The following is a 14,323-nucleotide window of genomic DNA, read 5'->3' as shown; positions in this document are numbered from 1 at the left end:
CAGACTAACTGTTAAAGAATAATATTATTGATCCAGCATCTGAAGCAGTCATCTGTTATATCAGGTCATAGCCAGTGAGGGCTCAGAGTTCATGAGGGACGTCAAAGCAGACGTTGAGAACACTTTTCTTCTGCCTCCATCTACTACAAGATATCTGCTGGGTTATTCAGCACTGGCTGATAAGTCAACATTAAGTCTTAAGAGAAGTCAATATTAGCTTTAACATGAATGATAAAATGTAGAAAAGAATCAAATCAAACACTGCCTGCTTCCTGGTTATTAGTCGAGCTTTGGCTCTACAATGTATTAGGGATGCCACGGTTCAATTTGTAGAGCTGCAGTTTAGAACTCAGTCACTGAACACAGCTCTGGAAGAGGATGAAAGCAAGAAGTTAGAGAGACACACAGAATCCAGAGAGATGACTACAAGCTGAAACATCAACTCACACATCAATACATCAGTCAATGTATCTACATGTTCTCTCTCCCTGCAGAGCTCTCTGACTCATCAGTGAAGCCCATCAGCAGCATTAACTACCAGCCACCTTCCAGTAAGTTAAAGTGAACTGAGTCAGAAATCCTCTTGGTCACATTAACATGTAGGACTACAGCTTTTCTAGGCACTAGATTCACATTTAGACACTTGCTTTTCTCTTTCTTTGTCTTGTTGTTTTCAGCTAGTCTTTGTTTAGACATGAGGACAGACATTGTGTAGAGAGTGTCCTCTAGTGGTAACTTTCTGTCCAGGTGGTTCTCCTGACTCTCTGTCTCCACCTGCAGTCTGCCTCAGTCCACACAGACTATCACAGGTAGTGAGGTGGAGCTGCTAGATGTTGACACAGATGAAGTAAATCAGTTATTGAGCTGCTTGTGGACACCAACAATCACAGGATGTTTAGTTCTGACTATCACACTGATTACACACTTCACATCAATCAATCAATCAATCAATCAATCATTCTACTTTATGTTTCTCTACAGAATCAGCTCTACGATCATCTCTCAGTAAGTAAAAGTGAAGTGTCTCCTAAATCTTCTATGAACATGTAGAATTCCAGCAGTTTGTAGACAATAAGTCACATTTTCTTGAAATGTTTCCAAGTTGACTGGTGAGTTAGACAGTTTCACTTGATAATGACTGACAGATTCTCTTCAGTCCACCTTAAATCCTCAGTGACTTCATTCCAGGTTGTTGATGCAGTTGTGTTTAATTCATCATTGATTCAGTTTCTCTTTATGAATCTTTTCTAGGACGTGAAATGGAACATGAAGTGCTTCAATACGAGGCTGCAGGTAAGTGTCTGTTGTCTTGTCCAGTTGTTCTCATCCACTCTCTCAGTATAAAATGAATCAGGGTTCAGCTCCACCTTAAACAGATCAAATCAGTATATGGATGAATGTTTGATTGATGTCTGCTGACTCTAATCTCATCCAACACATAGCTGATATTAGTCTCTGTACTGGATGAGTCAGGTTATGTCCATCTACAGATGGTGCTGTACTGGTGGCAGTCTGTTACAGACACTCAGCTTTTTCTCCTCTTCCTCTTTTCTTAATTACTTGTGGCCTATCTATAAATATCTGGAAAGGATGGTTTGAGAAGTTTGTGCTGGGCTTTTTTCCTGGTTTCTAACTGTTTAATATTGACAGGAGCGTAAAAAATATGAAAACTGTATCTATCACACTGATTACACACTTCACATCAATCAATCAATCAATCATTCTACTTTATGTTTCTCTACAGGTTCAGCTGAACTATACCGTTCTAGTAAGTAAAAGTGAAGTGTCTCCTAAATCTTCTCTCAACATGTATACCCAATATATTCAGTAACACTGCAGTCAGAGGGGTGAGGGAAAACGGAGAGGAACAACATGTCATTGTCCTGGAATGACTTCATTTTATGAGTTGGGAGCATTTTTAATAAATTGTCTGAATCGCTGTAAACTCTTAATAATGGGCCCCCAACTGTATTTTCTGTGTATGTTATACATTACTCAATCCTTTCTTTGTGTAAACAAGTCATGCATCCAAATGCATGAGCTGCTCTAGCTCCCTACAGGAAGCAATATGTAAAACCAGTGCTTGTCTTCGTAATCAGTCTCCTTCTCTTGTTAGAGCTTCAGTTGATGAACATGTCACTACATCCCATTTTTCCACACAATTGACTTAACGTTTTCCCATATGACTGACACTATGTGATAGCAGAAGGAAGCTTTACATGTATGATGGGATCTTCAGCCACTAAGGTTGGAAGTCGGTCTAAATGAGATTGCATTTGTAGACTGATAGCTTTGATCTGAGTTTGTGGTTGATTGTCATTGAGCTGGGCTTCCAAAGTGCAGGTGAGGTGAGTCACTGATTAACTGGTCTGATGCTAGGGTGAGAGAAGCCTCTGTAATAGTCACAAGTGGCTGGTGGTATAGGAGAAGACAACGCTGTTGGTGACACAGCAAATTAGTCTCTGACTGCAGTCATGACACATGGGGACATTTGGAAGTGGATGAAATCAAGAAGGTCTCAGACAGAGCAGCTGAGTTAGAGAGACTACCAGAAACAAGCTGAAGCATCAACTCACACATGAATACATCAGTCAATGCATCTACATGTTCTCTCTCCCTGCAGGTCTCCGTAGGTCATCTATGAAGCTCAGCAGCAGCATTGAACGCCTTCCACCTGACAGTAAGTTAAAGTGAACTGAGTCAGAAATCCTCTTGGTCACATTAACATGTAGGATTACAGCTTTTCTAGGCTCTAGATTCACATTTACTCTTTATTTATTTATTTCAACATCTTTGCAGGTTCAGGATGAAATGATGAGTTTCAGATCAAAATGTCCTCTTAAAGAATGACGACCTCCTCACTCATTGTTAATCCAGTTCTAGTGTTTCACTGTGGATTCTCTGTGTTACTGTGTTTTCTAATTCAGTGTTTTTCTTTTCAGTGTCTGAGCTGAGGGTTGTTCTTCTGGGGAACGGCTGCTCTGAGAGGAGTTCAGTGTGGAACTTAATCCTGGGAGAGAACAAGTTCAACATTGAGGAAGAACCAGACCATTGTGTGAGAGTCAGTGGACTGATTAAAGACAAAGTAATAGATGTCATCAAGCTTCCAGATCTGCTGCTCCCCAACATCTCTAAAGATAAACTTAGAGAACATGTAGGAACCTGTGAGAGACTCTCTGCTCCTGGACCTCATGTGTTCCTGCTGCTTCTACAGCCTGAAGACTTCACTGAGGAACACAGACAGAGACTCTGCAGAGTCCTGGAACTCTTCAGTGATCGATCATTTGATCATTCACTGGTTCTGATATCAACACCCAGAGAGGAGCAGCCAGGCTTCATGGAAAAGTATCGACAACATCCACCCATAGAAGAAATGATCAAGATGTGTAGAGACAGAGTCTTGTGGCTGAAAGACCTTCACATTGGAGAGCTGTTAACACGATTTGAACAGATTGTTAAAGAGAACAATGGAGGGTATGTCTGAAGATCCTCTGAAAACAATTCTTAAAAGCAACTGGACAGGCAGCTTCTTCAGCTCTAAATGATTGGTGGAGGGTTTAGAATTTTATTTAGAATTACTGCGTGTGGTTCCCATTTGTAACTCACATGACTGTTAATGTGTTAGAGATGAACCTTGGTGATGACCTGTGTTTTTCACTGTTGTGGTACTCTAACCAATTAATGGCCAGAAATCCAAGATTCAAAGAGTGAACTGGGTTAAAATATTTTGGACTTAGATGTTCAGACAGTGTTGATGACAGATTATATCTCAGTTAACCTCCTCTGTTCAGAGAGAGGTTTTCCAGTTTGACATAGACGTCTCCCTTGACTTCTCTTTCAGACATAGGTGTTGTTGTTTCCAAAGGAGTGTCTGAATCTGAATCTTGAATTCTCAAAGTCAGGATTCCTTTGCATTCTTCTTTGGATGTCAGAGGAGAAAGAGAGATGAGAGCTTGAGATAAAGCCACGAAGTGGGATCTGGGTGAGGCAAAGATGGAAACAGAGGCTGATGAGAAATGTGGACTGGACATATGTGTGGCGTAATAGTCTGAATACAAGGTCCAAATCAGGATAAATATCAAGCATAAACTGAAAAGCAGTGATACTTCTCTCTAACTGAGTGAGCCCTAGTTCCGTCTGTCCAAGAGAAACAATCTTAAAACTAAGTATAAAAATGTTAAGTATTTGTCTCTCTATTTATCTCTACCTCGCTCATCTCTCTCTCTTTCTATATGTGTGTCTCTGTCTCTATCTTACCTATCTGTTTTCCAAGTATAATTTCTATAGAATAGTTTTCATCTATCTGTGTTGAGGCAGAGGTCTTATTTTTTACCTCCGGCCACGAGCAACATTTTCCTTACCTCTGTTTCACCTCCTCATGTAAAAAGCACTGCCACATCGTCTCTCTCTTCTCTGTCCCTTTTTCCAGAAATCAAAGTGCTTTGTTTTTTAAAAAAGAAACCATTTTTTGGCCTCAAGAACAACCAGAAGTCCTGTTTGTTGGGGGATTATTTTACTTTTTAAATACAAGAAAAGGAAACACTGCTGTTTGTGCGCTCCGTGAAAAGCGTGGAGACTAAACCAAACGCTAAGATTTAATCCTGACGATTCGAACTGATAATGATACTACTGCTGTCTCCAAACACGACAGGATATACTTGATTTGTCATTTGCTGCATTTTGGTGTTTGGGACGCGGTGGCGGTGGTTAGATCTTTAATTGTATAAGAGTGTATTTTTTATGTTAGCTCAAAGATTGTATCAGCATTTGTTTATTTTGTTTTTCTTTTTGTTACACTACTTTTCATCCATGTTGATTTTGACCTTGTTTTGGTCCCATGCCATTTATTTATTTTAAAATGGAAACACTGAAACAGAATAAATTTTCAAAGTGAATAAAAGTCACAATTTTCATTTCTATTTTCTCATGGCTTCATTTGTTCATTTGTAAAGAGGTTCAAAATGCCAATTTGACCAACCAGTTATTGATGGGCAAGACACAACCAGACCAGATCATAAAAATATATCTTTATTTGCAGTTCTAAAAATATAATTAAAAGTCATGGAGCGACATCTGGGGCTGACTAATTAAAAGAGGGCTACAAGTTCTCTGGCTGGGTGTCCCGGGTGTGGGTTCTGGTGTGAGGCAAAACCGTACAATCACCAGGGCTGGTACTTTGTATCCGGCGGGGTTGGCTGCTGTACCAGGTGGCTCCGTCGGCACTACACCTTGGCTACTGCTGCTGCTCTACGCTGCGCTGTGCTGTGCTGTTGCCGGCACTTTCTTGCTCCGACCCACCGTTCTCAGGAGAAGACTCCGTTACCACGTCACACACACCCCACTGACACCAGCAGACAAAGAGAGAGACTCATTAAGAAACATCACCAAACTACTAATAGGGAGCTTAAACACACAATACCTGGCACCAGCAGACAAAGAGAGAGACTGAATGGTGAATGCACTGGTGGTAGTTAAGCTGGCTGTGACAAGGTCACACCCAGCACACCTGTATCAGATCAACCCATCACCTAGGATCACTGCACACACCCACATGTGGAAGCCACACCCACTCTTACACACCCCAACACACACACACATGCACCATGTGCTCACAAAATGCCTGATACAGATCTACCCTGTTACACATTCGTGAGACAAAACATCACGCTTTGATTTTTTGTTTTCTCCTGAATCTTTTAAAACAAACGGTGGAATCTTCTCCGTCCAGAGAAGAAATGCTCACATTCCTAATTTAAAAGATCTCCGTGGCCTCCCCTGGAGCAAACTGCCTCGCGCTCTGTCAACCGACCGGAACAGCGCCTGGAACCGGCACTGGTAACCATGGCGAGCTCCAGATCTGCCACGGCAACGCTGTTTCTTTTTCCACACCTGGTGGTTTTTAAAGGTGACCACAGCATCGTTGTATCTGGTAAACTAAAGCCTCACTCCACAGTCTCAAGTTGTAGACGTGCATCCTGCATCGATCAGACCGGTCACCATGAGGGGTAAGACATTCAGATCATGATGTTGTAATGCAGATGTTGATATGTTTACATATTTACCCAGGAAACAATTAAACACTATTCTTATTAATTTGACACTGTCGACATGTAGTTAGAGAACGATGCAACATTAATGAATGTTTGTTCTTCCTTCCCTCACAGGAGAAGCTGCTCTCGCTCTGTTGCTGGCGTTTGTGCGTTTGAGTCGTCCTTGTGTCTTAGAGAACACAGTTATGATCTGCAGAGACATCCCATCACGTGAGGATTTCTTTTCATTACTACACTTTTAATTTAATTCAACTTAGTGCCTTAAAGTAGAACTGAATTTAACAGTTAACTTAATACAAAGTGCATACAAAAAAAAAAGGTTCACATGTAGGTTGTTCCAAGCAGGACTAACCACCTGTAGTTGTGTCTCTTGTCCTGGGCTCATTGTCTGGTTGATTAAAACATCAAAGACTAAGATAAAACTAAAACATTGATGCCAGTGGTGAAATGTCAGTCATGTTCGTTTGTCTTAGACAGATACAGTGGCTTGCAAAAGTATTCAGCGCCCCTCAGTCAATACTTTGTGGAACCACCTTTTGCTGCAATTACAGCTGCAGGTCTTTTAGGGTATGTCTCTACCAGCTTTCCACATCTAGAGACTGAAGTTTTTGCCCATTCTTCTTTGCAGAGCAGCTCAAGCTCAGTCAGATTAGATGGAGAGTCTATCTAATCGAGGCGGAGAGGCGGGGTCCACCCTGGACAGGTCTCCAGTCTATCTCAGGGCTAACACAGAGAGACACTCACACCTACGGCCAGTTTAGAATCACCAATGAACCTAACCAGCATGTCTTTGGACGGTGGGAGGAAGCTGGAGAACCTGGAGAGAACCCACGCAGACACAGGGAGAACATGCAAACTCAGAGAACATGAGAGATTCTCAACCACTAGGTGGAAGCAGAGGGACATGATTTCACCTTGTATCTCCCATAAGTCCATACATCCATTATCTATTACAGCTTCTCCTCAGAGCAGGGTGTCAAACATGTGGCCCACGGTGGAAAACGGAACTTGAAATTGATGAGGAGAAGGAGGATGGTGAAAATGAGAAAGAAGGGAGAAGGAGAGGGAGGAGGAAGAGGAGGAGAAGAAAATGGGGAAGGAGGAGTAAGAGTAGAAGAAGATGGAGGAGGAAGAAGGAAGTAGAGGAAGACGATGAGAAGGTGGAAAAGGAAGGACAGAGATAAAAGGAGGAAGGAAAGTGGAAATGAGGAAGAAGGAGAAAGAGGAAGACAGAAAAGAGGATGAGGAGATGGAAAAGTAGGTGATCAAGGAGGACTGGAAGAAAAGGAAGAAGAAGATGAAGGGAGAGAGGAAAAGAGGAGGAGAAAGACTGAAAATTAGATAGAAGACATTACCTCCAATTATAACTAAACCTGCCTCCTATTCCTACTTTGTCCACTAGGAGTCGCACTGTTGTGTTTCAGGTCCCAGACCGGCCTGGCTGAGCTGGACTTGTCTGAGAACAGGATGACTCGGGTCTCACCGCTGGTCTCACGTCTCTCAGCTCCACCAAGATCAGATTAGACAGGAACCCCTGGGACTGCTCCTGCAGCGCTGGAGACTCTGTCGACTTCTTAAAAGGTTTGAAAAATGTACGACTGAGGACAAGCTGTGTGTTTACGGATCGTTTAGAAATCTCACCCTGGTTCTGTCCTCAGATCTGCACAATAGGTCTCTGCTGGACAGAGAAATGGACGTGACCTGTGAGACTCCTCCGTCTCTGAGGGGTGAACCTGTGTGGAACGTGTCAGTGTGTCCAACGTCGCCTCCACCAGAACCACCGTCAGTGACGACAGCAGGCCCTGCATCCAGCCGCACAACTGGTACGTATCACCTTCTGTTTATTACCTGGAATTCTATTCTACAGGATACTGTCATCACTCAACATACACCGATCACCTTTAGTTACTTAAGGTCATTTTTAACGGGTACCGCTGCGAGTGCAGTAGCAGGCTTTGCATTATCTGATGATAATTATGATACAATTTGGCCACAAGGACCTGGTGATAAATGCACATATGAATAAATTACTAAATATGAGTCCTCCTTGTATCAATGACAAATCTCACCCAAAAGAAAGGAGGATATCAGCCCGAGGAAAGAAATGCTGGCCTCGAGAAGGAGCGCAGAATAAGAAGGCCAAATATGGGCTCTACGGCTTCAGCTGCAGCTTTCCACGAGTCCAAATGATAACGGTAGCTGTGTGTTTTGAGGTATGGCTGATCATAAATTGTCCGAGCGCACAGAACCAATTGTGGATATTCGAAGAGACAAACTAAAATGCATCGACACATCACGTAATTGCAAGGTGCGAGTGGACTTATGCGAGTGGGAGGCAGATTACAGGAAGCAGACTGGTCTTATTCCCAGAAGCATCCATACATCCTACCAGGTAATGATAGGTTTCCAGAACTTTTGATCAAAAGAGCCCACAGAGACGTGGTACATTCAGGATTACAAGCTACTCTCAATCAGCTCAGAGAGACATATTGAATTCTTAAAGCAAGACGGATGACGAAGAGATGCATGGATGGCTGCTGCCATCAAGGAGTGTCATTGCTATGGGGTGGGGGTGCCTGGTCTGGTCTAGGTGGGTGCTACATGTCTAAGTAACATCCACATGAATGAATGCCAGGTCCAGAAGTTTCCCAGCAGAACATTGAACTGTCACAAGATGGTTTAAATGTTATTTACTTCTCCTGTCAGTGGTTTTAATGTTGTGGCTGATCAGTGTATGTCTGTGGAGGTTCTCAGTCATCCAGGTCATGGTATATCCAAAAAACACTAAATAAAGTCAACTGGGCTTGTAGAGTTTCTCTCTTTTGTTTGTTTCATCATCACTGTACATCAGTAACCTCTACCTACAATCTCTGTTGTTCCTTTCAGTAAAAGTTCTACCGTCGCCTCCACGGCCGACATCAGAGACAGAAACCTCCGTCCAGCCCAGACCACCTGATCTCCTCCCTACAGTCACTGCATCTGTCTCTGGTACTTTAGATTCTTCTCGTCTCAGTTTAAATTTATTTTCCAGTAGAATTAAAATATATAGGTGATAATCTATGCCCTCTCCCAGTAGCGGTTTTAGGCACGGGCGAACTGGGCTGCCGCCCGGGGCGGCATTTTTTCATGACACAAGGGGGGCGGCACGAGCACTTGGAAAAAAAATAAATAAACAAATACATCTGCGCAGCTACATGGTTTTCTATTAACTGTCATATCTGTGTGGGGAACTGGCAAATTGGCGCCCCCTGCAGCTGCAGGCGCCCTTGCTGCTGAGAAGGTGCCGTAGAAGGTGTGTGTGAGAAAGGGAATGGGGAGGGAGACGCGGGGGACAGTTCACCTCCGTTCACCTCCGGGGGGGGGGGGGGGTAATCCACTGTATAAAGGGATAAAGTCAGTCACACCTTGACTTTCTTCCATGTAACGCACATTTCATTCATAATATTATAAATACAGGCCTATAAGTTCTGCACGTTTTTGTATTTATGAATTGTGTGAAATGGCCAAATAAAAATAGGTAATACAAAATGATTATGTGGCCACCAAGGTGAATTAGTTTAGTCTTGACTTCTGGTCGTGAGTGACAGCGTTGGAGGATGGAAATCTGTTGATTGTCGAGTGTCAAATAAACAGAGATGGACAGAAAAAGAAAAGCGCTTGGAGGCGGTCTCGCCCGGGGCGTAATTCAATGTAGAACCACCACTGCACTCTCCATTTCTTCCTTCCTTGTATATTATGAGGCCGATTTAATTAACACACACAAAGTAGCACTCACTCACTGCATAAATATGCAGAATATTGCATAAAAATGACCAAATTTAAAATCACTGCTCAAATAAATTAAAAGGAACACTTGTTAACCAGAGTATAGCATCAAGTTCATTCAACTTCTGGGATATTGATCCTGTCAGTTCAGTAGTAAAAGGGGTTGTTAGTCAGTTTCAGTTTCAGCTGCTTTGGTGTTAATGGAATTAGGTGAACTAGAGAGGCAACAATGAGATGACAGTAATACTGAAAGTCCACCTGACCCCACTATTTGAGAACTATTGGTCCAATGTGAAAAAAAACAAATTGAGGTATGGTGTGGTTTCTGTTGCTATCATTAGCTTTATGAGGATTTTTTGGAAGCTAGTTTACAACGTTAGCAATGTTATGGAAACACATCGTTTTGATAGTATAGCTAACACTAGCTAGCGGTTTACCTCAGTTTATTATTAAAAATTATCCAGATGCTCATGCAGGACATCTGGTCAATTCAGTCTAGAATATTTTGCTAGAACATTTTCATTTTGCAAAATTATCAACGGATTAATTGTTTCATTTATGGCAAAATCATTTTACTTTTTACTTACCCCCAACATGGACTGTTCTCACTGCTGGCCTCTGGAAGGAGGTTTCGCAGCCTACAGAGCAGAACAGTCAGGTTCAAAAACAGTTTCATCCCATATGCCATAAGACTGCTCAACACACTATAAACAGTACCCCCCTCCACCCACTCCCATTACCATGTAATTAAGAATGTGCAATAATATTTATCTACATTTCAAGCTTCTTAGATATTTATATTTATATTTATTATATTATGTATATACGTTCCTGGAAATTGTACATACCGTTTCTGTTGTACATACTGTTTCTGTTTCTGTTAAATATTCCTGCTGTACTAAGAGCCATTGTACCGAAATTTCTTTTTGATGGAAATCAAAATGACAAATAAAGTCTGTCTAAGTACATTTCAGAGTCTGTACTTTCTGTACCTGAGCTCCCTGCTTCTGTCCTCCTCTCTCTCGTACCTTCACAGTTTTGTCCAGCCGGTGGAGCTCCAACATTAAAACACCTTTCAGATCTGTCTGCATGGCTTTGTTTGTCTGTGAAGGTTCTCAGTCATCCAGGTCATGGTTGCCTTTTTTGAACCTTTGTTGGATATACATGGCTTTGTTTGTCTTTTCAGATCATTTAAATCTACTATAAATCTCATTTCTCTTCAAATTATCTACAGTCAGACGTATTTCTTTTATTCATTATCTAATCATGTAAAGTTAGAGGACGCTGTCTTCCGAAAATCATTTCCTGTTGGGTGGAGTCTGTCTATTTTCAGTTTCACCTTCCCTCGATGGTTGTGTTGCAGCAAGAATTTCCTGTGAAGGTTGACCTGGACTAAAGAGAAAGAATCAAGTGAGTAAAAGTCTTGTATGTGGTAGATGTGGTGGTGGAGGGTTAAACATGATGCTCTAGCTACATGAGGACACTCACTGACATGATGGATCATTAATTGTACTCGTGATATGATCCGTCTGTCAGCATCACACCAGCTCTACTGGCCTTATTTAAATAGAACACAGTGGTATCAGTCTAAAGAACTGCTTTCTGGGCTTCTGTCTGATGGTGCGTTCAATGTCTGAAATCTACCTGAAATCAGAGGATCTGTCTCTTCCTGCAGGTTCATGTCAGACTTTAGAACTAGAACAAGATGTAAAACTTTAGGACTTGAACAACAGACGCGTTTTCAACTGCAGTTACGTGAGTCATCGTTCGCAGAAACACAGTCAATACATTCTGTTGTGTGTGTTTTTTGAGACACACACTCAAAAGTAGACACGTGAGAAAAATTCAACTGATACTGGTTTGAGTGGGTTTCTGTTCACGTGACCGCGATCATTTAATGAGAGCAGGGAATGAGGATGTGATCTGACTCTGACATGTGCTGAGAATCCATCTCATCTCAATCTGCTACACCAGGGAGGATGGAGTGTATGTACAGTGGAAAGTTCGGCCACCGAAATTCTTCGGCCAAAAATGACCCAAAAGTGCATTTTATCGCCGAAACAGGATGTTGTAATGATGCAAGCAACAACTGCAGCCAGCACGTGCATGTCTGCCTTGTGGACATATTTCAGTATAAAGTATTATATAAATATTATATAAAGACCAACTGATAGCAATTTGCAAAACGTGTTTTAATTTTCAAGAGGGGTGCATCTGCAAAGAATTTCTTCATGTGGGGTTTAATTTCTCACCTGCAATCCAAACATCCAAGCAAGAAAGTGATGATGCCAAGGCAGGGGTGGACAGTACGTCGATCGCGAAGGTAGTGCGGGTTGATCGCGTGCCATGGGCGTGACTAGCCCATTTTTAGGGGTGCTCAAGCACCCCTAAACTTTGTCCCAGCACCCCAAAAAATAAGAGTTGAAGAAAAAAAAAAATGGTTGTTTTATTTTAAAATGGTTTGTCTATGATACGATGCCAAAACAAATAGCACAATCGAAGAAAACATGTGGTTTAAACTTAATATTTTAACGAGGAAATGTTGTTGTTATTGTTCAGTAGGAGTTTACTAGCTGACGTTTCTCTCTCTCTGGTAAGCTAATAGTGCAGGTTGTCAATCAACCACTGTCCACAGTTTATATTAAGCTTTTGGTTTGTGCATTGTGGTGTTGTCTGATGCCACTGTGGGTTCTTGCAGCAGAGAGTTAGACTGCAATGACATTTGTAGTTCTTTATTTTGAAACCACGACACATTTACACATCTGCAGGTGTCCTTGCAGGCATAGTCTCCTCTGCCAACGCCAAGAGTGTCTTTCTTTGTGCCGTGTCTCATCTGATCTCCAGGTCCAGCACGCTACTGTGTTTAAAAGGAGAGAGTGATTAGACTAACTGGATGCAGGTGTGCCAATCACTCTCACCTGGTGCTGCTCTCATGAGCCCTCTCCATACCTCTCTCCTGCGGCTGATGCACCACGCCCCCTCCACATGCATATATGTTAATAAAGCCAAACTTTAAGACTAATACTGCCTATATATGTATATATATATATATATATATATATATATATATATATATATATTGCTAAAATGCAATTTCTTTTCTTTATTTTTTAAACCAAATGATAGCTTTGTGACACAGTAGTTTGACATTAAAGGACGATGTGCTCTCTCATTTATTATTGTCTTTCCAGTCTTTGTTGGGGGTGCTCAGCACCCCTAAAGCTCTGACCCTACCTATAGAATCTCCCCTGTCACGTGCCATCAGGAAAAAATAAATGTTTTAGATGTTAGTCTAATCATTTATCTACTGCACCTCCAAAACAAACGGCAAGACAAACGTTCATCTTTTTGTTTTGTTTTTTCACTTTTTATTGCGACATGCCTGTTCAGCGGCACACAGCCACAGCCGTGCAACTTCAATTAAGACTATACTATAAATTATATATACTATACTATACCGTCTTTCTTAAAGGGACGGCGCTATTTTTCTGAAGGTGCCGTGCACCAATTTTTCTTAATAAAAATAAAAACAAATATGCTCAGTCTAACTACACAGTGGATCTGCTGATTTCCAGCTGCAATAGCTTCTGCTCCATTATCACACATGAGTGGAGTCAAGTTAAACATTTTATTTTGAATTTTATTTTATTTTATATAGTGCATTGTTGGAATGTGCTAAATAAATATTTTCATAACATTTATTTATTCTTTGAAACATTAATATTAATTTATGAAATTGCAATGCCTTGATTTTAGTGAGGTTAGTACACAGTCATAGCCATAAATGCAATGTTACTACTAATCGCCACAATAATTTCTTTCGGTGTTTCGGTTTCGGTTTTCGCCCCCGGGGTCTTCATTTTCGGTTTTCGGTTTTGGCCAAGAATTTTCATTTCGGTGCATCCCTACTGGAAAGTAATAATGATAAAATCAAATCAGTTAGAATATTGCTCCATTGGGCTGAGCTAATAATGTCATTTCTCTATGATCCCAGTCAGTTTTAGTCCAAGGGCCCCCAAACTGATAGAGAGATGGATCAGGGACCCCCTACTGTATTAAACAGTGTTTTATATTAAACTGGGCCTAGTGACGTATATCATTCAGTACTAAGCTCTTCACATTGATGTTTTTATGTTAAATGTAAATGTGGAAACTAAACTGAGTGATGGCCTATTAGTGCCACTGTCACTTCATTCCAGGTTGTTGATGCAGTTGTGTTGAATTCATCATTGATTCAGTTTCTCTTTCTGTTTGATGAATCTTTTCTAGGACGTGAAATGGAACATGAAGTGCTTCAATACGAGGCTGCAGGTAAGTGTCTGTTGTCTTGTCCAGTTGTTCTCATCCAATCTCTCCGTCTAAAATGAATCATGGTTCAGCTCCACCTTAAACAGGTTGATGATGATTGATGGAGTCAGTTTAGTTTCCTTGTGTTCAGCTGTCTAATCACAGCAGCATTTAAAGGTCTTACGTTCTTTTATTTCAGTGTTTCCAAGTTGACTGGTGAG

General features: G+C 41.4%; 1 protein-coding gene across 1 annotated transcript in view; it reads left to right on the top strand.

Annotated features, from left to right (window-relative positions):
- Positions 1-5,841: 5,841 nt before the first annotated feature.
- The window catches only part of LOC311493260 (GTPase IMAP family member 8-like), a gene marked incomplete at both ends in the record, with an annotated part of 28,398 nt that continues 19,916 nt past the window's right edge, over positions 5,842-14,323 (top strand). The window contains 3 exons of the mRNA XM_084551821.1: positions 5,842-6,005; positions 7,555-7,631; positions 7,709-7,873. Coding sequence (XP_084407947.1) covers positions 5,842-6,005; positions 7,555-7,631; positions 7,709-7,873 — 406 coding nt within the window. The remainder of the gene's footprint in view (positions 6,006-7,554; positions 7,632-7,708; positions 7,874-14,323) is intronic.

The sequence above is a fragment of the Chelon labrosus genome (assembly GCF_963514085.1).
Source record: "Chelon labrosus genome assembly, chromosome: 9".
Classification (NCBI taxonomy): domain Eukaryota; kingdom Metazoa; phylum Chordata; class Actinopteri; order Mugiliformes; family Mugilidae; genus Chelon; species Chelon labrosus.
Note: the sequence above shows the minus strand (reverse complement) of the source record. Positions and strands in the feature narration are given on the sequence as shown.